This window comes from Dendrobates tinctorius, unplaced genomic scaffold (genome assembly GCF_039654945.1).
Source record: "Dendrobates tinctorius isolate UK_male_01 unplaced genomic scaffold, ASM3965494v1 ptg000206l, whole genome shotgun sequence".
NCBI classification, from domain to species: Eukaryota; Metazoa; Chordata; class Amphibia; order Anura; family Dendrobatidae; genus Dendrobates; species Dendrobates tinctorius.
In genome coordinates, this window is record NW_027361873.1 from 2,567,773 (window position 1) to 2,592,026 (window position 24,254).

The 24,254-nt window shown below is 49.4% G+C and overlaps 1 protein-coding gene across 3 annotated transcripts in view; it reads left to right on the forward strand.

Moving 5' to 3' along the window:
* The window catches only part of AP1B1 (adaptor related protein complex 1 subunit beta 1), a 65,414-nt gene extending 43,834 nt beyond the window's left edge, over nt 1-21,580 (forward strand). For all 3 annotated transcript variants that reach the window (XM_073554089.1, XM_073554088.1, XM_073554090.1), the window contains 6 exons: nt 4,612-4,757; nt 4,838-4,967; nt 5,153-5,237; nt 17,581-17,667; nt 18,928-19,082; nt 21,127-21,580. In XM_073554089.1, the coding sequence (XP_073410190.1) occupies nt 4,612-4,757; nt 4,838-4,967; nt 5,153-5,237; nt 17,581-17,667; nt 18,928-19,082; nt 21,127-21,201 (678 nt within the window). In that variant the 3' untranslated portion in view covers nt 21,202-21,580. The remainder of the gene's footprint in view (nt 1-4,611; nt 4,758-4,837; nt 4,968-5,152; nt 5,238-17,580; nt 17,668-18,927; nt 19,083-21,126) is intronic.
* The last annotated feature ends 2,674 nt before the right edge of the window (nt 21,581-24,254 follow it).

The following is a 24,254-nucleotide window of genomic DNA, read 5'->3' on the forward strand; positions in this document are numbered from 1 at the left end:
GACCTCAGATTGCGACTCAGACGAGCCCATTGACCTGGACACTCCAGAGTCACGTGAAACAGTGGACAGCCTCATAGAAGCCATCAATCAGACCCTAGGGATTGAGGATGATACCGCAGCGGCAATGGGGCATAAAGTGGCGTTTTTCTCGGGTTAAAGGGCACTCGAAACGCGTTATCCGTTTGCTCCGGACCTCCGTAAACAATGGATGGAATCCCCGATAGTGGATCCTCCGGTTTCACGCCTGGCCACTAAGACCCTGTTATCTGCCCCTAGGGTTTCCTCGATTAAAGATCCCACGGACTGCCTTATTGAGAGCCTAGCTCGTTCAGTATATGAGGCGTCAGGGTCTGCACTTGCTCCCTCGTTCGCAGCAACTTTGGTAGCCAAGGCTTTGATATCATAGTCAGAAACATTAAACAAGGTCGCGCAGGAGCAGGATCTACCTGCAGAGATCTCGGAGGTCACAGGTCAGATGACGATAGCCAGAGATTATGTATTGAATGCGTCTTTGGATGCGGCCAATTGTTCAGCACTTGCTGCCGCTAATGCAAATTCTATCTAAAAAGCCCTGTGGTTGAGGACATGGCGGGCCGATTCTACTTCCAAGAAGTCCTTGACTTCCCTGCCTTATCAGTGCGGCCGCCTATTTTTGGATCAACTTATCTCCGACTCCACAGGAGGAAAGAGCGGGTTTCTCCCTCAACAGGTTAAATCGTTTTTTCGTCACCCGGTTCAGGCACGTTTTTGGGCCTTTCGCAGTGCCACCGGCCATTCTAGGCCGGGCGTGACGGCATTGGTCAGGTGGCGGCCGCTAAGCAGTCTGAGCCTGGTCCGGGACCCAAATAGAAGACCGGGCCGGGGTCATGCGTTAAAAGACTCCGGGTGGACTACGGGGCCCAATTCCGCCACCTCAGGCCGCCCCAACCAGGATAGGGAGCGGCAGGTCATATAGAGCCAACCCATTGGGGAGAATGCGTGCTCAACAGGCCAGGTCGAGGGGACCCAGAGCCTAAGGATCATCGGCCAAATGACTCGAGGTCTTTACCAGACGACACCAGCAAAGTGGGCGGCCGCCTACTCTGTTTTCACCACGTCTGGGCCAACATCGCTCACGACGCATGGGTAAAGGAATTGGTGTCCTCAGGTTACAAAATAGAATTTGTCAGATACCCTCCAAGAAGGTTTTTTCTTTCTCGGCTTCCCAGGGTGGATACCCAGGTAAGGGCTCTATTGGGAGCCATCAAGTCGCTCCTGCACAACGGAGTCATTGTTCCAGTGCCGGAACACGGAAGAGCTCAGGGGTTCTATTCCAACCTTTTTGCGGTTCCCAGAAAGGACGGGTCTGTCAGGCCTGTTTTTGGACCTAATGCTTCTGAACAAATTCATCAGTTCGTAGCGCTACCCTTCAGGCTAGCCACGACTCCCAGAGTGTTCACAAAGGTTATGGCAATTGTCAGGGACACACTGCATTCTCGAGGCATAGTCGTCTTGCCTTATCTGGACGACCTCTTGGTCAAGGGCCCGTCAATACGGGCATGTGAGGAAGGTGTCAACATCACGCTAGATACTCTTGCCGCTTAGATGGTTGGTCAATGCAAAGAAATCATCCCTTGTGCCAGCTCATAGGATCTCCTTCCTAGGAATGATCTTCCACACTTGCTGAAGGTCGATAATTCTCCCTCAGGAAAGGGCGCTAGTCTCCGGCAGGGAGTCCGGATACTACGCCAACCAGTCCCTCATACCATCCGATCCGCGATAAGGATCCTAGGGAAAATGGTGGCAGCAATGGAAGCGATACCTTTCGTCCAGTTCCATCCTTCACCCCCTGCAGCACGCCTCGTGTCAGCCCAGGACAAGAATCCTTTCACGCTCGATCGGTGGTGCAAACTGTCCTCTCAAGTCAGGCATTCGCTCGCATGGTGGATAACCAGTTCCTCTCTGGCCTAGGGGAAACCTTTCCCCCCATGTAATGGGCTGATAATGACAATTGACATCAGTCTCCTCGGTTGGGGAGCGGTGTTTCGCCACCACACAACCCAGAAACAGTGGTCGCCACAGGAGGCACACCTCCCGATCAACTTATTGGGGATACGAGCAATTCGGCTGGCTCTGCAGAAGTTTCATCACTTTCTAGCAGGCCGCCCCGCCCGGATTCCATCGGACATCGCCACGGCGGTGGTTTACATAATTCGTCAGGGGGGCACCCGCAGCAGAACAACCATGCGCGAGGTGGAGCACGTTCTTCAGTGGGCCGAAGCAAACCACTCGGTGATTTCGGCTGTCCACATCCCGGGCGTGGAAAATTGGGTGGCAGACTTCCTCAGCCGGCAGGGTCTTGCATCCGGAGAGTGGTCTCTACATCCCGAAGTTCTTCAACAGATTTGTCAACTGTGGGGAGCTCCGAATGTGGACCTGATGGCTTCCAGAGTGAATGCCAAGGTGCCCACATGTCGCTCGGGCCAGGGACCCGCAGGCATTCGCGGTGGACGCGTTGGTTCTGCCATGGAACCAGTTTCGTCTCTCATATCTATTTCCCCCACTGCCACTACTCCCGAGAGTCAGCAAAGGGATCAAGACGGAAGGGGGGCCGGCGATTCTGCTGGCCCCAGACTGGCCCTGTCGAGCGTGGTACGCTGATCTAAGGCAGCTGCTCGCCAATGTTCCTGGGCGCCTGCTAGAGCGCCCTGATCTACCGTCTCAAGGGCCAATTTGCCACCCGAACTCAGGGACCCTGTGTTTGACGGCAGGGCCGTTGAATCTTGGATTCTAACCCAGGCAGGGTTCGGGAGCAAGGTGGTCGCTACAACTATTAGCGCTCGGAGGCCTGCTTTAGCATGAATTTATCACCACACCTGGAAGGTGTTCTTTGCTTGATGTCGAGGCTGCGGTGTTTCTCCGCTAAGATTCTCGATCTCCAACATCTTGGTTTTTCTCCAGTCGGGCGCAGAGAGCCCGGATAGCTCAGTCGGTAGAGCATTAGACTCGGGCCTTGCCCCATGTTTCCGTAGGAAACAAATGTCGGCCTTATCCGTCCTGTTCCAGTGCAGGGTTGCTACCAATTTGCAGGTGAAAACTTTTCATCCGGGGAGTGTCCCACTTGATACCTCCCTATATGGCGCCGATGGACGCCTGGGTTCTTAACATGGTCCTAAGTGTTCTGCAGGAAGCTCCATTGGAACCGCTTCAGGATATCGCTTTGAGGTACCTTTCCTGGAAAGTTGTTCCCCTAGTGGCCATCACTTCCATCAGGCGGGTTTCAGAGCTGGCGGCTCTATCCTGCCGAGCTCCGTTCCTCACTTTCCATAGGTATAAGGTGGTCCTCAGACCAGCCCCTCCTTTTCTGCCGAAGGTCGTGTCCTCTTTTTTTCACATCAATGAAGATGTTGTTTTGCATTCATTTTGTCCAGCACCGGTGCACCGTGTGGAAGAAGGCTCTTCACACGTTAGACCTGGTAAGAGCCCTCCGGAGGTACGTGTCGCGGACGGCACCCTTTCCTCAGACGGACACGCTGTTCGTGCTCCCTGAAGAACGCAGGAAGGGACTCGCTGCCTCAAAGTCGAACATAGCCAGATGGATTCGTTTGACTATTCAGGAGTCCTACTGCATTAGAGGCACGCCGATTCCAGCAGGGATCAGAGCGCACTCTACCCGGGCAGTGGGCGCTTCGGCATCAGGCTTCGACGGAACAGGTTTGCAAGGCAGCAACCTGGTCCAGCCTGCACACATTTGCCAAACATAATATCCATGCTCAGGCCTCGGCGGATGCAAGCCTGGGTAGAAGGATTCTCCAAGCAACGGTGGTGCACCTTTAAACAGGAGGTGCATGTAGTTTGGATCGGTGAGTCAATCTCCCACCCAGGGACTGCTTTAGGACGTCCCACAGTATCTGTGTCCCCCAATGAGACGAAGGAGAAACATGGATTTTTGTGAGTACTCACCGTAAAATTCTTTTCTCCGAGACTCTCATTGGGGGACACAGCACCCACCCTATTAGCCAGTTGGCTCTTGTTTAAATGAATGTGTTTACTTATTTGATATAAGGGTGGTGTTTTCCTTTGGACATGTTGTACCTGTATTAAAGCTGATTTGTTGTCCTCCTACTGCTTTGACACCAAACTGATTTCCGCCCGCAATAGGGGCGAGGGTGTATACTGCGGAGGAGGAGCTAACCTCTTTTTTTCACTTAGTGTCAGCCTCCTACCGGCAGAAGCATACACCCACAGTATCTGTGTCCCCCAATGAACGTCTCAGAGAAAAGGATTTTACGGTGAGTACTCGCAAAAATCCATGTTTCAAATTTCTGAAAAAAATTCCGCCTACATTAAAAAAAACAAACCAAAACTGTTGAAGTTTGATTTCCCGTAAACTTTCCAGAGAATCGTTTTTTTACGTGTCATTTTTTTTTTTACCACACAGATGAAGGGAGTCAAAAGAAAACCCAAAATGCGGTGTCAGAATTACTTTTTCTCATTCGTTTAGGGGGAGAGGGGAGCTTGGAAAGCTTGGTTAAAGGCTGCTAAAAGAAACCATGTGCGCTTTAGTTGTCCGTGCTTCCCTCCCATGCAGCCTGGGTAGCTGCTCATCACTCTTCTGCTTCCTTATGACAGGTATGGTTACATGCCATGAAAGGCAAGGGCCTGGAAATCAGTGGCACTTTTGCTAGAAGGTCCGGTGCAGTATTCATGGATTTGCAGTTTACCAATCGAGCCCTTCAGGTCATGAGTGACTTTGCCATACAGTTCAATCGCAACAGGTATAGAGTTGGCCAGAGTAAAGCATTTGGGACAACTGTTTTTATTCATTTTGCCTAACCCTTTAAATTTACTTTGACAGCTTTGGCTTGGCCCCTGCGGCTCCACTCCAGATTCTCACTCCCTTGGCCCCCAACCAATCTACAGAAGTCTCTCTCCCTTTAAATACAGTTGGGTCTGTGATGAAAATGGAGCCTCTCAATAACTTGCAGGTATATCGCCCGCTTTCATTGTTGCTCATAGTGTTGCATGTTAATCTGTGTATGTAGGATTCTCCCTGTCTAGAAATAAGATCATCCTTTTTTGCTTATCGTGACATCGGTACAACATCCAATATTTATGAACCTTGGCGTAATGTTTTTTTTGCGGTTTGATGCAGTACTCTGTTTTCCCGCAGGTGGCAGTAAAAAACAACATTGACGTATTTTACTTTAGCGTTGTGTATCCACTTCACATTCTCTTTGTGGAAGATGGAAAGATGGGTGAGTGTTCACAGTTCAACAGTAATTTCCCCAAAAAATAAGGCTTTTCATTTCTAAACCTAGCTGCGGTGTTTTAGTGGTTCTTGTATTCTTTTCTGCTGTGCTTGCGAGTGTGACAGTTTTGTCGCCCCATAAATAAATCACACTAATCACACTTGCTTTCTGTATCCCAATTTTTGCACTGCCTGTTGCTGACTGCAGAATGGGTTAACTGAGAATCCATCAGTGAGTGCATTTTAACATTTTCTTCTATGCCTCATTGGGGGACACAGATAGTGGGTGTTATGCTGCTTGCCACTAGGAGGACACCAAGTAAAGACAGGAAAAAGTTAACTCCTCACCTGCAGTATACACCCTCACGCTGGCTGGGAATTCCCCACTTATTGCTTAGTGTCTGTGGGAGGCACTTGGGTCTGGCTTCAGACCCCACCGTATTTATTATTTTTTAATTTTCTGTAAATTTTTATTTTTTAATTAATGGAGTGAAGGGGGCGACGGTTCTTTTCTACGGCCTGCTCTCCCCCGAACCAACAACAGGAAAGCACACGGAGTATACCTCCCCGTACACTTCCCTGCGACGACTGGGGCTGATTCTTATGGCGATGGTACCTTTACGGTCCCGGTACCCCTTACGGATATGAGGGGGAACGCACGGAGAAGATTTGACCAGCGCTTTTGGATGCCCTGAATCAGCCCCATAGCTCTCCATCCCCCTGCCCATAGGGTGGATCGATTGAGCAATACCCCTGTAACAACCTCTCCAGCTCTGCTACATCGCCCGGGAGCTTTTTTACCTCAGGATCTGAGATGGGATGAAACCTGCAGGCTCCTGGACAGCGCAGACGGCGCGAGCATCGGATTGGAGGTATGGGGTCGGGTCCTGGTCCCTGGGAGAAGCGCTGACCGAGTCTCAGCGGCGGCATACCAGCTCCCCGTCACGGCTTCGCCCTTCACCTGGCGCTTGCCGCGGGTAGGCCCAAAAATTTAGTCCCCGGCATTTCGGCCTCCTAGGCCGCAATTTACATGGCGCCGCCCACTGTCAGCGCTGCCGGCCACGTCTTTGGTGCCTCTCGCTCTGTACGAGAGGCGCACTGCTAGTCTCAGGGGCCATGTCCTTAACCCCTTCTCTGCTCCTCGGGCTCTGTGACGGCTGTAGGGGTGCGTGCACGGATAGACAACACCTGGTGACGCTACAAAGCCACCGATATTCCTCCCAGGGATACAGCGTCAGGACCGCGGTAAGCTGCATCTGCTCTCGGAGAAAAGCTTAACCCCTTCGCTGCACATTCCCTGCAGCTGCAGCCCAGGCTCTGCTTGTAACCCTTTCACGGGTACTATGTCTCAGTCTAAGGAAGCAAAAAAGGGGGCTAATAAGAAGCGTACTGCGTTCTTTACCGCTGGTACCTATTGCAAGACTGCCTTGCCCAGTACCCAGACTAATCCGCTGTGCAAGGATTGCAACCCGGCTTGTGCTAAAACGCCATCCGCCGCCGCTGCAAGGTGCTCCCTGCGTTTAGTCCCCCTGTGTGTGCCGCGTCCTTGTCACGGTCTGTGGAGTCACTGACCAAGGCTATAGACTCCTCCGGGAATCCTCTTTAAGTCAGAATGCGTCTTTACCGCCCGAGGAGGGCTTTGGCGACGGCCGGGAACTGTCCGCCAGCAGGGGCCGTGCTCTTTCAAGGGATCCTCGGGTCTCTAGAAAGCAGACCTATGACGCGTCCCCTAGTCAGGCTCGCGATTCAGCATCGGCGAGTTCTGTCTCTCGCTCTCCCTCTCCTAATGTTCACAGAGAACATGTCTCTGAATTCGTGTCTGACATGTCAGTCCCTCAGAATTCCCCAAATGTCCATGAATCGCTTGATTCTCTGACAGAGTCAGTCAACAAGTTTCTGATGTTGGACGAGGTGAATATTCCTGCTCTGGAACATGTTATCTCCTTTAAGAAGACTTAACGTGTATGCAGGGTATTTGCCAGCCATCCGGAGTTGAAGGACATTGTCTACAAACGTAGGAACCGACCGCATAAGTGGTTCACAGGGAAAAAGCCTATCGAGGCTAAATACCCCTTTACTCCAGATCTAATGAAGGATTGGTTACAGTCCCCCCTCGGTGGATCCTCCTGTATTGGGCCTTGCTCCTTAAACTCTTCGATCCGTTTCTGAGGGCTCTTCAGTCAGAGACCCCTCCGATTGTCAAATTGGCTACCTCGCCAGTTCAGTTTTTGGAGCTTCAGGAGTGGCCTTTTTCCCATCTTTCGCAGCGACTTGAGTGGCTAAGGCAATGGCCACTTGGGCAGATTTCTGCCTTCCAACGTAGCAATCCTCCTCCGGAGACAACCAGTGTCGCCAAGCAGATAATTCACGCAGGGGATTTTGCAGTAGACTCCTCTTTAGATGCCGCTAATTGCGCTGCTAAGGCAACCGCTAATGCAGTCTACATCTCGAGCCATATGGCTACGCGACTGGCGGGCAGATTCCACCTGCAGAGACTTCTCTGCCGTATCAAACTGGTCACTTGTTTGGACAAGAAACTATAGATCAGCTCATTTCTGACACTTCCGGGGGGAAAGAGTAATTTTCTTCCACAACAAGGGGCTGCCCGGGCGTTTTCAGAATCAACAGCTGACTCGTTTCTCGACCTTTTTCGCAACAGCTCCAGCTGGTCCTCCACAATTTTCTCTTCCGGATCAGGTCGGTCCCCGCGTGGAGACAGAGGTTCCCAGGTCTCTCACAGACCTAACTGCTCTTTTATACCCAGGCCAACAGCATCTGGATCTAAAGAAGCAGATCCCATAGATCCTCTACTCAACGACTTGTTGTGGTATCCGGTAGACACCGACAAAGTAGGCGGCTGTTTGCTGTCATTCAGTCACAGCCTTCCTTCGGGCCGTTATGCGCCACAAAGGGACGGAGTCATCCTTCTGGTCCCTCAAGACGAATGGTTGAGCGATTTTTTTATTCAACCCTTTCTTTGTGGTTCCAAAGAAGGAAGGAACGATGCGGTCCATACTGGACCTCAAGCTGTTAAATCAGTTTGTCAAAGTACGGTGATTCCGAATGGAATTCCTCCGATCGGTGTCGCCTCCATGCAAAAGGGAGAGTCCTTATCCAGCAGTTCCTGCGTTTTGCAATTCGAGAAGAACACTTCTAGTTCGTTGCCTTGCCCTTTGGTCTCGCCAACGCCCCCAGGGTCTATAGCAAGGCCATGGCGGCTGTCATGGCCATTCTCCACGCTCGGGGAGTGGTGGTACTGCCGTATCTGGAGGACCTGCTGATCAAGGGTCCATCCCTTCCAGCCTGTGAGATATCCGTGGATATCACAGTAAATACACTTTCTCCTTCGTCTCATTGGGGGACACAAATACTGTGGGTGTATGCTTCTGCCGCTAGGAGGCTGACACTAAGTGAATAAAAGAGGTTAGCTCCTCCTCCGCAGTATACACCCTCGCCCCTATTGCGGGCGGAAATCAGTTTTTTGCTTAGTGTCCTATGGAGGCACACACGGTCTGGATCTCTCCAGACTATTTTTTTGCTAGTTTACTATGAAGATAAGACAGTGGCGACGGATCCTATTGAAAGGGTCCGATCTCCCCAAACCATCAACGGGCGAGCACGCGTTGAGTATCGTCTCCGCGTATACTTTCACGCCCCGAAGGATATATCTGGGACTTTTCCCCAGACTTCTATTTTTGTTTGTTACTTTATGAAGATGAGACAGGGGCAACGCATCCTATTGAAAGGATCCGATTTCCCCAAACCATCAACGGGCGAGCACGTGCGAGTATCCCTCCACGTATCCTTTCCCGCGACGTGGGACATTATGCCAGACTTAGCCCTGTCCACCCCTAGGTATTGAAACCAAGGGCTTGCACAGAGGCACAAGACTAGTCTGTGCGGCCCCCACTGCTCCACCAACGCTAGACGGCGGTGCTGCAAGGTGGCGGACGGTCCCTGTCCTCACCCCCTGAAGGGGTTAGATGGCGCTAGGGTGCCTGCACCGTCCTATTTTTTATCAAAGACCCCCTCACTTACCTGCGCTCAGGCTGAAGAGGATCATCGGTGAGGAGAGGGTCGGGGAGGGCTCCTGCGAAGATTTCGGGCTGGAGCCCACAGCTGCAGCACGCCTCGTGGCATCCACTAGCCATGCAAGAGAAGGGCTGGATCCGTCAGACAGGAACGCTGCGCCGGTCAGTAGCGCCATTTTTTTTGGTACCTCGACCCCCCCTGTGGCTTCGGCCGGAGCTAAGTTCCGCCCTCGGGGCCGCGCGTCACTTCCGGCAGCCCGCCCCGCACTCGGCGGCGGTAAAAATCGAGGCTTCGGAGCACGGGCTAGGCCGCAAAGTGGGAGTACCGCCCTTAGAGCGGTTTTACAGGCTGATGCGCGCCACAGATGTCGGCGCGCGATTTAAAGGAAGCATCCAGGTCGGGGGGGGGGGGGCGGCACAAGACTGGGGAAAGTGCTGCCTGAGAGGCCACGCTATAGGGAAAATATCCCTAGCAGCGGACAGATACAGCATGTCCGAAAAAAGCAAAGATGCACACGTTCTTTTACGTGGCATGCATCTCTTGTCGGGCTGCATTTCCGCGGATGCAGAGCAAGCGTTTATGCGAAGCCTGCGAATCGAAACGCGCCCAGGAGCCCTCCCCTGCGACCGCGACCAATGTGTCAAATCCCCAGGAGTGGGCCCGATCACTGTCACAGTACATGGCGTCGCTTACGAGAGCAATAGAATCCCTTCAAGCCCCAGATAGGGGCAGGGACAGTGTCTCACCGCCTTTAGAGGGAACCTCCACCTCACAGAAGCCTCCGGCCTGCAGGGGCCGCTCTCACTCTAGGCAGACCCGGGGGAAACGAATCCACACGGTGTCGCCCAGTCCATCCGTTGCCTTCGGCATCCGTAAGATCTGCTTCTCGCTCCCCGTCACCAGTGGTTGATAGCGAGCAGACCTCAGATTGCGAATCAGACCAGCCCCTTGACCTGGACACTCCAGAGTCACGTGAAACAGAGGACAGCCTCATAGAAGCCGTCAATCAGACCCTTGGGATTGAGAATGATACCACAGTGGCTACGGGGCATAAAGTGGCATGTAAAGGAGTGAAGCGGCCGCACAGAATTTGTTCCTCTCACCCTGAGTTTGAGGACATAGTGCAGCGGCACAGAACGTCCAGAACGGCGTTTTCTTGGGTTAAAAGGCACTCGAAACGAGGTATCCGTTTTCTCCGGACCTCCGTAAACAATGGATGGAATCCCCGATAGTGGATCCTCCGGTTTCACGCCTGGCCACTAAGACTCTGTTTTCTGTCCCTAGGGTTTCCTCGATTAAAGATCCCACGGACTGCCTTATTGAGAGCCTAGCTCATTCAGTATATGAGGCGTCAGGGTCTGCACTGACTCCCTCGTTCGCAGCAACTTGGGTAGCCAAGGCTTTGATATCATAGTCAGAAACATTAAACAAGGTCGTGCAGGAGCAGGATCTACCTGCAGAGATCTCGGAGGTTGCAGGTCAGATGGCGATAGCCGGAGACTATGTAATGAATACGTCTTTGGATGCGGCCAATTGTTCAGCACTTGCTGCCGCTAATGCAATCTCTATCTGAAAAGCCCTATGGTTGAGGACATGGCGGGCTGATTCTACTTCCAAGAAGTCCTTGACTTCCCTGCCTTATCAGTGCGGCCGCCTATTTGGAGAAAAGTTGGATCAACTTATCTCCGACTCCACAGGAGGACAGAGCGGGTTTCCCCCTCACCAGAAGGTTAAACCGTTTTTTCGTCACCCGGTTCAGGCACGTTTTCGGGCCTTTGGCAGTGCCACCGGCCATTCTAGGCCGGGCGTGACGGCATTGGTCAGGTGGCGGCCGCTAAGCAGCCTGAGCCTGGTCCGGGACCCAAATAGGAGACTGGTCCGGGGTCATGCGTTAAAAGACTTCGGGGCCCAATTCCGCCACCTTAGGCCGCCCCAACCAGGATAGGGAACGGCAGATCATATAGAGCCAACCCATTGGGGAGAATGCATGCTCAAAAGGTCAGATCGAGGGGACCCAGATCCTGAAGATCATCGGCCAAATGACTTGAGATCTTTACCAGACACCAGCAAAGTGGGCGGCCGCCTACTCTGTTTTCACCACGTCTGGGCCAACATCGCTCACGACGCATGGGTAAAAGAATTGGTGTCCTCAGGTTACAAAATAGAATTTGTCAAATACCCTCCAAGATGTTTTTTTCTTTCCCGGCTTCCCAGGGTGGATACCCAGGTAAGGGCTCAATTGGGAGCCATCAAGTCGCTCCTGCACAACGGAGTCATTGTTCCAGTGCCGGAACACGGAAGAGCTCAGGGGTTCTATTCCAACCATTTTGCGGTTCCCAAAAAGGACGGGTCTGTCAGGCCTGTTTTGGACCTAAAGCTTCTGAACAAATTCATCAGGATCAGACATTTCCGGATACAGTCTCTTCGTTCAGTCATGGAGCAGTGAGACTACTTGGCTGTCAATTAAGGCCAGGACGCATTTCTGCATATTCCCATTTTTTCCTCATCAGAGGCTTCTATGTTTCACCATCAGCGTTCAACATTTTCAGTTCGTAGCGCTACCCTTCAGGCTAGCCACGGCTCCCAGAGTGTTCACAAAGGTTATGGCAATTCTCAGGGCCACACTGCATTCTCGAGGCATAGTCGTCTTGCCTTATCTAGACGACCTCTTGGTCAAGGGCCCGTTAATACAGGCATGTGAGGAAGGTGTCAACATCACGCTAGATACTCTTGCCGCTTAGATGGTTGGTCAATGCAAAGAAATCATCCCTTGTGCCAGCTCAGAGGATCTCCTTCCTAGGAATGATCTTCGACACTTACCGAGGGTTGGTAATTCTCCCTCAGGAAAAGGCGCTAGTCTCTGGCGGGGAGTCTGGACACTACGCCAACCAGTCCCTCATACCATCCGATCCGCGATGAGGATCCTAGGGAAAATGGTGGCAGCAATGGAAGCGATACCTTTCGTCCAGTTCCATCCTTCACCCCCCGCAGCACGCCTCGTGTCAGCCTGGGACAAGAATCCTTTCACGCTCGATCGGTGGTGCAAACTGTCCTCTCAAGTCAGGCAGTCGCTCGGATGGTGGATAACCAGTTCCTCTCTGGCCTAGGGGAAACCTTTCCCACCAGGTCATGGGCTGATAATGACAATCGACGCCAGTCTCCTCGGTTGAGGAGCGGTGTTTCGCCACCACACATCCCAGAAACGGTGGTCGCCACAGGAGGCACGCCTCCAGATCAACTTATTGGAGATACGAGCAATTTGGAGATACGAGCAATTCGGCTAGCTCTGCAGAAGTTTCATCACTTTCTAGCAGGCCGCCCTGTCCGGATTCCATCGGACAACGCCACGGCGGTGGTTTGCATAATTCATCAGGGGGGCACCCGCAGCAGAAAAACCATGCGCGAGGTGGGGCACGTTCTTCAGTGGGCCGAAGCAAACCACTCGGTGATTTCGGCTGTCCACATCCCGGGCGTGGAAAATTGGGCGGCAGACTTCCTCAGCCGGCAGGGTCTTGCATCCGGAGAGTGGTCTCTACATCCTGAAGTTCTTCAGCAGATTTGTCAACTGTGGGGAGCTCCGGATGTGGACCTGATGGCTTCCAGAGTGAATGCCAAGGTGCCCACATATGTCGCTCGGGCCAGGGACCCGCAGGCATTCGCGGTGGACGCGTTGGTTCTGCCATGGAACCAGTTTCGCCTCCCATATCTATTTCCCCCACTGCCACTACTCCCGAGAGTCAGCAAAGGGATCAAGACGGAAAGGGGGGCCGGGGATTCTGCTGGCCCCAGACTGGCCCTGTCGAGCGTGGTATGCAGATCTAAGGCAGCTGCTTGCCGACGTTCCTGGGCGCCTGCTAGAGCGCCCTGATCTACCGTCTCAAGGGTCGATGTGCCACCCGAACTCAGGGACCCTGGGTTTGACGGCAGGGCCGTTGAATCATGGATTCTAACCCAGGCAGGGTTCGGGAGCAAGGTGGTCACTACAACTATTAGCGCCCGGAGGCCTGCTTCAGCATGAATTTATCACCACACCTGGAAGGTGTTCTTTGCTTGTTGTCGAGGCCGCGGTTTTTCTCCGCTAAGATTCTCGATCCCCAATATCTTGGTTTTTCTCCAGTCGGGCTCAGAGAGCCCGGATAGCTCAGTCGGTAGAGCATTAGACTCGGGCTTTGCCCCAGGTTTCCGCAGGAGACAAATGTCGGCCTTATCCGTCCTGTTCCAGTGCAGGGTTGCTACCAATTTGCAGGTGAAGACTTTTCATCCGGCGATTGTCCCACTTGATACCTCCTTATAAGGCGCAGATGGACGCCTGGATTTTTAACATGGTCCTAAGTGTTCTGCAGGAAGCTCCATTGGAACCGCTTCAGAATATCTCTTTGAGGTACCTTTCCTGGAAAGTTGTTCCCCTAGTGGCCATCACTTCCATCAGGCGGGTTTCAGAGCTGGCGGCTCTATCCTGCCGAGCTCCGTTCCTCACTTTCCATAACTATAGGGTCGTCCTCAGACCAGCCCCTCCTTTTCTGCCGAAAGTCTTGTCCTCTTTTTCACATTAATGAAGATGTTGTTTTGCCTTTTTGTCCAGCACCGGTGCACCGTGTGGAAAAAGGCTCTTCGCACGTTAGACCTGGTAAGAGCCTTCCGGAGGTACATGTCGCACACGGCACCCTTTCGTCAGACGGACACGCTGTTCATGCTCCCTGAAGAGCGCAGGAAGGGACTCGCTGCCTCAAAGTCGACCATAGCCAGATGAATTCGTTTGACTATTCAGGAGTCCTATCGCATTAGAGGCACGCCGATTCCAGCAGGGAACAGAGCGCACTCTACCCGGGCGGTGGGCGCCTCTTGGGCGCTTCGGCATCAGGCTTCGACGAAACAGGTTTTCAAGGCAGCAACCTGGTCCAGCCTGCACACATTTGCCAAACATAATATCCATGCGCAGGCCTCGGCGGATGCGAGCCTGGGTAGAAGGATTCTCCAAGCAACGGTGGCGCGCCTTTAAATAGGAGGTGCATGTATCTTGGATCGGTGAGTCAATCTACCACCCAGGGACTGCTTTAGGACGTCCTACAGAATCTGTGTTCCCCAATGAGATAAAGGAGAAACATGGATTTTTGTGAGTACGCACCGTAAAATCCTTTTCTCCGAGACGCTCATTGGGGGACACAGCACCCACCCTATTAGCCACTTGGCTCTTATTTAAATGAATATGTGTTTACTTATTTGATATAAGAGTGGTGTTTTCCTTTGGACATGTTGTACCTGTATTAAGGCTGATTTGTTGTCTTCCTACTGCTTTGGCACCAAACTGATTTCCGCCCGCAATAGGGGCGAGGGTGTATACTGCGGATAACCTCTTTTATTCACTTAGTGTCAGCCTCCTAGCGGCAGAAGCATACACCCACAGTATCTGTGTCCCCCAATGAGCGTCTCGGAGAAAAGGATTTTACGGTGAGTACTCACAAAAATCCATGTTTCTTGCCTGGGTCGGTAGATAAACTTCGAAAAGTTTTCCCCAACACCGGTCCTGCAGATTTCCTTTTTGGAATTGATCTTGGACTCTTCCCGCGGGTTAGTCATTCTCACTCCAGAAAAGGCCCGAGCCTTACAACAGGCAGCGCAGACTCTTTCCTGACTGGTTTCTCACTCCATACGTTTTCAGCATGATAGTTCTCAGAAACATGGTGGCAGCGATGGGAGCGGTCCCATTCGCACAGCTCTATTTCCGCCCTTTACAACATGCGTTGCTGTTAACTTGTGACAAGAACCCGTTCTCCCTGGACCGCCGGTTCCCTCTGTCCCTGCGGGTCAGATGAGCCCCCAAGCTGGAGACACTGAAATCCTCCCTGAGTTAAGTTAAGTTCTTTCTCCCAGTCTCCCAGTACAATGGTCGGTGGTGACCATCGACGCCAGTCTCCTAGGCTGGTGTCCGTTTTTTTTTTCGTCGTCACCACATGGCACAGGGTCGTTGGTTAATTCGAGAGTCACGTCTCCCCATCAACATCTTGGACATTCCAGTGATCAGATTAGCTCTACTGAGTTTCCACCATCTCCTCGCAGGTCACCTCATCAGGATCCAATCCGACAATGCCACGGCTGTGGCGTATATCAACCATCAGGGGGGTATTCGGAGCAGGATGGACATGCACGAAGTGAGTCACATCCTCCATTGGGCAGAGACCAACCATTCGCCTTTCTCAGCAATCCACACCCCGGGTGTGGACATTTGGGCGGTGGTTTTTCTCTGTCGCCAAGGCCTTGCCTCAGGAGAGTGGTCTCTTCGTCCAGAGCTTTTTTCAGCAGATCTGCTATCGCTGAGGGACTCCGCATGTGGATAATATGGACTAAAGACTAAACAGGGTTCTTCGATTCATTGCGCGATCCATGCGCCATCCGAGCGGACACCCTAGTTCTACCGTGGCAGCGGTTCCGGCTCCTGTGCATTCTTCCCTTGCTCCCGAGGGTCATCAAGAAAATTAGAGCAGAGGGAATACCAGTGATCCTAGTTGCGCCAGATTGGTCGCTCCGGCCATCGTATGCAGAACTAGCACAACTAGTCGCCGGCGTTCCCTGGTGACTTCCAGATCGCATGGATCTCTCTCACAGGGCCCAATTTACCACCAGAACTCCTGTCTTTGACGGCGTGACTGTTGAATCCTGGTTTTTAGCACAGGCTGTTTTTTTCTCCCGATGTGATCTCAACCATGATTAATGTTAGGAAACCCGTGTCCATGCGCACTTATCACCGCACCTGGAGAACCTTCTTCTCGTGGTGCAAGGATCATGGTCGATTCCCTCTTGTGTTTTCTATTCTTTCCTTATTGGAATTTCTACAATCTGGATTATCGTCAGGTCTCGCGCTTAGCTCGCTCAAGGGCCAGATTTTAGCCTTGTCAGTGCTGTTCCATTGCAAAATTGCCACCGGACTTCAGATGAAGACATTCATTCACAGAGTCTCCCAGGTGACGCCTCTATACTTTAAGGGCCATTGGAATCATGGGACTTTAAGTTGGTTCTCGTAGCCTTACAGGAGGCTTTTTTCGAACCACTGCAGGACGTACCACTAGCTATTCTCTCTTGCAAGGTGGTCTTTCTAGCGGCAATTGCGGCAATTACACAAGATTCTGAATTGGCGACACTGTCCTGCCGTCCTTCGTTCCTGAATTTTCATCAGGACGAGGCAGCTCTCAGGACATCCCTGACTTTCCTGTCCAAAGTCTGGTCTTCTTTTCATCTCAATGAAGAAATTGTTTGGCCTTCCTTCTATCCGGCTCCAGTCAGGGCTCTGAGATGGTACATCTCGCGGACGGCTCCCTTCCACAAGTCAGATGCCCTGTTCGTACTTCCACAGGGGCATAGGAAGGGTCTAGCCGTTTCAAAAACCACGCTAGCCAGGTGGATTTGCTTGGATATTCAGGAATCCTACCGTGTCCGGGACACACCTGTCCCAGCAAGGATTCAGGCGCATTCTATCCGCTCAGTGGACGCCTCTTGGGCCATTCGGCACCAGGCGTTGGCAGAACAGGTCTTCAACGCTGCGACTTAGTCCAGCCTGCATACCTTTACAAAACATTACCAAATTCATGCTCCGGCCTCTGCGGATGCAGCTCTTGGCAGACGCATCCTGCAATCGGCAGTACCACAGTGTTAAGCCAGTGGTACATGGGGTATTAGCAGTTGTATGCTCCCCACCCAGGGACTACTTTAGGACATCCCACTGTCTGTGTCCCCCAATGAGGCGTAGGAGAAATAAGGATTTTTGTGTACTAACCGTAAAATCCTTTTCTGCGAGCCAATCACTGGGGGACACAGCACCCACCCTGTTTGGCCTATTGGCTTACTGTAGCATTTTTAGGTTTTGACAGAGTTATGATTGTCATTCGTTTAATGCTCCTACTGCTTTTTTCACCGAACTGGGGAATTCCCAGCCAGGGAGAAGGTGTATACTGCAGGGGAGGAGTTAACTTTTTCCTGTGTTTACTTAGTGTCCTCCTAGTGGCAAGCAGCATAACACCCACTGTCTGTGTCCCCCAATGATTGGCTCGGAGAAAAGGATTTTACGGTGAGTACACAAGTCCCTTTTTTTTTTTTCTGCCCTCTCATCTGATTTATGTCCACAGACTACATTAAAGTTGAATGAGCCTGTAAAAGCCAAACTGTGCAAAATTTGTAACGAAACCCAATTATTATTAGCCTTAAATACATGCATTTTAAGTAAAAAAAAAAAAAAAAATTAAAAATTGTCTCCAAAGATGGAAAACCTTTGTGTGTTATCATGGAGAGGACAAAAAAAATACATTTCCATTTACTTTCCTGAACAGAGCGACAGATGTTTTTGGCCACATGGAAGGACATCCCCAATGAGAATGAGGCTCAGTTCCAGATCAGAGACTGCCCTCCAAGTCCAGGTATGTTTTGCAAGGAAATAACGTAAAAACCAGTGTCACGTGAGTTATGGCCCCACAGACTGCTATACAGATACTAGATTGCAATACTAAAACTATGCCGCAATGTGTGTCTAGTAGTGATGAGGAGAGTGCTCGGATAAGGTGTTATCAGTGCATAGTCGTGTGCTACTAGAGTGTCTTCGGCATGCTGTAATACTGTGTTCGAGTCGCTGTGGCTGTTACATACAGGGATTGGCCAACATGAAATCCCTGCATGTGTTGCGGCTGTTGTGAACAGCCACGACAAATCGAACATATTATTCGAGAACTGCGAAGATGCTCTATTAGCACACGAGCAAGCTCGGGTAAGGCTAGTTTCACACTAGCGTTCGGGAGAGCTGCAGACTTCCTCCGTGAAGCTCTTCCCTCTGTCGCACCTCCTCCGTGAAGCTCTGCCTACATCTGCATGCGGCCTGCATACCTATCTTTAGCATTGGGTATGCAGGCCATGCCGATGTATGCGGATCCGTCCACATGCGTCGCTTTGAAGCTGCGGCGACCGCAGAAAAATGCAACATGATGTGTACGCCGCAGCGTCAAAACGACGCATGTGGACGCATCCGCATACATCGGCATGGCCTGCATACCCAATGCTAAAGATAGGTACACAGGCAGAAGTAGGCGGAGCTGAATGGAGGAGGTGCGGCAGTGGGTGGAGCTTCACGGAGTAATTACGCAGCTCTGCCGAACGTTAGTGTGAAACTTGCCTTACACCTTATCCGAGTATGTTCACTCATCACTAGTGTCTTGTAGCCCAGAACCACATGGCTGCCGGGGAGCAGGAGAGCCTCTCATGAGCCAAGCCGAAATCCAGATGTAGCAGAATTGATGGGGAAAAGCCCCTTCCCCAGTCCCTCCTGCCTCTGTACTCCGCTACCATCTCTGTAGTGGTGGGAGACTGTCCCTGATTACGATCAGGCGTTCTAGCTGCCAATTAGATGGGGCTGGCAAAGTAATGAGAGATTCTGTTTCGCACATTATTGTGTCTGCACCACATCATTCATTGTAATCATAGTATAGTTTTTTTCCACTTTTTCGGCTTCAACTTGGTGCATGCGATTGTCCAGTGTGTTCTAAGGTGTATAACATTTTAATTGTGACTATTAATTGTACATAATAGTGATGACATTGCTGTCAGCTCATACTTTATTATTGGTAAGATTGCTCCTAGGTTCTAGTTTTCTAGCGTGTAAGTTTAATGCTGAGCTGTTAATTTCCCAGATGCGGTCAGCACCAAGCTGCAGGCCAGCAATGTCTACACAGTGGCTCGGCGTACAGTGGACGGTCAGGACATGTTGTACCAGTCTATAAAGCTCACAAATGGCATCTGGGTGCTGGCAGAACTGCGGCTGCAGCCTGGAAGTCCCAGCTGTGCAGTAAGTACCTGCTACACCTGTCCCGTCTCTGTCTGCTTCTGTCATTGATTTAGAGTCCGATAAGTTGTTTCATTGCCTTACATCAGCCTTCCCTTCTATGTGAAAACCAAAGGTCTGTTTCCTGGCTCCTTATATCTGGTGTTATGAAATATTTTCATAGCATGAGTGTGGATGGGAGCGCTCTTCCTATAAGGGCAGTAAGTACGTTCTATTAGTCAGCCCTGGAAGGCTTTACTGTACATGGTTATAATGGCTCTGAATGCGCCCATGCGTTGTTAGCCATAGACTAAACACCAATTAACCTGCCATATATTCCTTTTAGTGATAAGTGCAGCCAAAAAATATGGCTAAGCTAAGAAAGGATAGCTGCATTCGCTTTACTTTACAAATGGAAGGGATCGGGTCTCATGCATTAATATGGTTTCCAGTGAAAACTGTACAATTTTCTCTTTTATAAAGCAAAAGCTGGAAAGAACTATAGAAGTGTGAATATAGCCTTAAAGGTGTTGTCCTACAAACAAAGTACAATTTAATCAATAGATCTTGGAATAATAATTTCCACAATTGGATGTGTTAAAATAATATTCCTGTGCTGAGATAATCTTATAAATGAGGCCCTGCTGTGTTCTGTTTAATGGCTGTGTCTGACCGTACAGGAACATGGTCTGATCATACCACAGCTCCTGGGCAGCGGAGAAAGCAAAAGAGTATACAGACAGTACAGCACGGGATCACAGCTGATTGTTTCTGTAAGCTGAAACTTGTTTAAAAACAGGCAGCAAAAGCTTTACCTGACAGAAAAAATACGCTGTGGTCCCATGATGTCTGTATAATCTTTTGCACTCCGTCCTTCCCAGGTTTTGTGGTATGATCAGACCATATTCCTGCATGGTCAGACACAGACATTACACAGTACACAACAGGGGCTCATTTATAAGATTATCTCAGCACAGGAACAATTATTTTAACACATCCAATTGTGAAATTTTTTATTAGTCCAAGATCTAATAATTAAAACATACAGTACTTTGTTCTTTGGAAAACACCTTTTAAGCTGAATTCAGCCATCTGTTAAAGACCATGAAGTCGGACTGGCTGAAGGTCTCCCGACCCAAACTTGACAACCTCGTACGAAGACCTTGTTTTTCGGATGTCTGAGTTTATTAGGCTTTACAGATAATAGCAGGATTGTATTTGTAATTTTTCTTTTCGTCCCATTTCTTACTAGCACACTTCCAAAAATCTGGCCAACTATGGAGATGTTGGCGGAAAATTTTTAATATGCAAAGTTCCCATTTACATAACCTGATGATGGTGACAAATCATTGCACCATTTAAACGTGTGAGTCGTCAAGCAAGGAAATGCTTATGTCGCTTTATGGCATCTTTTACATTCATTATTGGCTACACATCCCCACGTGTAGACTGAGCTGTGCTGCCGACAATAATGAAACTGTATGGGGATGAATAGTTGCGGATGATTGCTACATGTAAAAGTAACAAACAAGCAGCCACCAACTTGCTGTGTCGTTAATTAGCACAGGTTTTCTACTCGTGTAAATGTAATGTAGTTGGTGAGAGATTTTTTTGTTTTATTGCAGATCTTGTATAAAACAGTACAACATAAATCTAGTCTTAAAGGGGTTGTCCGCTTCCAACAGATTGATGATTTTTTTTATTTCCCCCGGCTTGATCATCAATATTAGCTCTGTGGGGATCCGACAAGCATCTCCCCCACTGATCCGTTGTTTCAAGTCTCTGCTGGTATTACAGAACAACTTCTATTCTGATACCAATCAGATAAATAAATAATAATACTGGTAACTTATCCTAGGGATAGGCCATTAATATGCTGTGGCCTACAACCCCTTTCACTTTGTAGAAACATTACTTATGATTCTAGTATTAAGCTTTAGTTACAACTTGCATTTCCAATTTTGCATTATTCAGAGGTGAAATCTTCCAACATGCTTGATGTGTTTTATAGTTATTTGGATTCTGAGTACTGTGCAGGGTTAATTGTCTGAAATTTTTCTGTTAACAGCTATCTTTAAAGTGTCGTGCACCTGAAGTATCACCATTCATCTCCCAAGCCTTTGAAATAGTGCTAAAGAACTGAGCCTTCCTCTGTACCCAGCTGTATGACGATCACCATCCTTCCTGTATGAAGGCTGGGCTTATGAGAAAAGAGGCTTTGTGCGCATGAGTCTGCTACTTTTCTAATCGGGATAAATGAACATGGACCAAATAATGAATAGTGTTGATTTTATTCTCTTACTCCCAAAGTTGCTCCTATTTCTGCCTTCATTTTTAAACCCTTTGCTATCACGTGGATGGCACAGGGGTTAAACTGTTCACTACTGCTGTGAGCATGTGGGTAGACCCTACCCTTTTTTATGGTAGATGCTGTATTGGTTCTGCTGGATCCAGTTAATTTAAACAATAAAGAACTTGGATATAAATGTATATAATAAAAACTTTGATATGTGTGAGCCTCACCTTTTATGATTTATTCTCCAGTGAAACATTCCTATGTACTGTATGTACTGGAGGTGTTAAAGGGAATTTATCATTAGAAAATGACCTATTGTTTAACCTCTTAGTGATGGAGCCAATTTTGACCTTAAAAGGAACCTGTCATGTCCTCTGTAGCATGTAAACTGTCCCCAGTGCGTTGCAATGTGCATCACTGTCACGTTTTTTTTTAAATAAAAACGGCGGTCTAATCATTAGGATAAAGCACTTTATATAGTTATATCGTATCTGCTCATTTAGGGGTGTGCTTCATTGGGTTCAGACACAGTGTCACCGCCCATGCAATTTGAATGATTTTCTTGGGGTTGCGCCGATATCGCTCAAACACAGTTTGAAAATCCCACGCTTGCGCAATGTCGATCGTGGAGCTGTGCATGCTCAGTGACGAGAGGCTCCAACCCCACACTGGCGCACTGAAGCTGTGTGTAGTACCTAGCTCCACTGACTGTGGCAGTCATGGCGCATGTGCAGCTCCCCGATCAACACTGCGCAAGTGAGGGATTTTCAAATTGTATTTGAGTGATGACAGCACAACCTCATCATTCTAATTGTGTAGGCGGCGACAAAATGAGCAGGTACGCCCTAAACTATATAAAGTGCTTTTTCCACGTGATTACACCGTTTTTAATTAAAAAATGTATTAGTGATGCACATTGCAACGCACTGGTGACAGCTTACATGCTAAAAAGGACATGACAGGTTCCATTTACCCCAAAGGGTGGTTTGCATGTTAATGACCAGGCCAGTTTTTACAATTCTGACCTGTCCCTTTATGAGGTAATAACTCTGAAACGCTTCCATGGATCCCAGTGATTCATGATAGTGGTAAAATTTCTTCGATATGACTTGCGTTTATTTGTGAAAAAAAAAGAAATTTGGTGAAAATTTTGAAAATTTCGCAATTTTCGACTTTGAATTTTCATGCTCTTAAAACAGAGAAATATGTCACACAAAATAGTTAATAAATAACATTTCTCACATGTCTACTTTATATCAGCACAATTTTGGAACCAAAATTTTTTTTTATTAGGAAGGTATAAGGGTTAAAACTAAAAACAACGATTTCTCATTTTTACAACACCATTTTGTTTTAGGGACCACATCACATTTGAAGTCACATTGAGGGGACTATATGATAGAAAATACCCAAAAGTGACACCATTCTAAAAACTGTACCCCTCAAGGTGCTCAAAACCACATTCAAGAAGTTTATTAACCCTTCAGGTGCTTCACAGGAATTTTTGGAATGTTTAAAAAAAAAAAAATGAACATTTAACCTTTTTTCACAAAAAATTTACTTCAGATCCAATTTGTTTTATTTTACCAAGGGTAACAGGAGAAATTGGATCCCAAAAGTTGTTGTACAATTTGTCCTGAGTCCGCTGATGCCCCATATATGCAGGTAAACCACTGTTTGGGCGCATGGCAGAGCTCGGTAGGGAAGGAACGCCGTTTTACTTTTCAATGCAAAATTGGCTGGAAGTGAGCGAGGACGCCATGTTGAGTTTGGAGAACCCCTGATGTGCCTAAACAGTGGAAACCCACCACAAGTGACACCATTTTGAAAAGTAGACCCCCCCTAAGGAACTTATGTAGATATAGGGTGAGCACTTTGAACCCCCAGGTTCTTCACAGAAGTTTATAATGTAGAGCCGTAAAAAACACAAAATGATCTTTTCGCCCTCAATGTTTTTATTTTGCTAAGAGTAACAGGAGTAATTGGACCCCCAAAAGTTGTTGTGCAATTTGTCCTGAGTAGGCTAATACCCCATATGTGGGGGTTAAACCACTGTTTGGGCGCATGTTAGAGCTTGGAAGGGAAGGAGCACTGTGATGGTGTGATATGCTATGTGGATATCATTTTGTGTATATTTCTATTTCACTGATTTTCATAGTGTTTTTCTTGTTGCCTTCTATATCTGCAGCCTGACTGCATCTACGTCTCTTGATGACCCCCTGTAGTGTCAAAATCCCCCAGGCACCTTTGTCAGGCATGGGAGGCCAGAGAACCGCCCCAACCTGTCTGGTTACTCCTGGACATGAGGAGGGGGCTGGAAGGGACAGGAGGGGGGGGATGTCAGTTCCTGTGTGGAGAGCATCGTGTGAACACAGCACGTCAGAGAGAAAAGGAAGAGGATGGACCCATTTTAACCTCTGGCTGCTAGATTTTTGGAGTCTCATCTCCCTGGACATTTTATCCTGTTACTGAACTGCATACGTGTTCTGGACTATTGTATCCTCAGTGTGGTGGATTGTTTATGGACCTTCTAATTTTGCCTATAATAAAGGTCTTGGGATTGTTCACACTTCCCTCGCTCTGTTGATTGTGTGATACCGGAGAAGGACCCTGTGACAACTGGAGTCAGCAGTGGGATCAACAGAGTGTAACCCAAAGGAGAACCACCCACCGAGTGAGTACAGAATTTGGACTGTATCCAGTTTACAGGAGAGAGCCAGAGACCTGGACCTGAGCTTCCAGGGACTGACTAAAGAAGCCTTAATTGACCTACTGGTCAGCGCTAGCCCGGCCACCTGCTCCCAGATGTCTGAAGGACGAGCCCATACAAAAAAGCCAGTGGTTGGTGTGGTACGAAGAAGAGATGGCGGTTCTGGGCCCAGGCGTCTCAGGAGAACAAG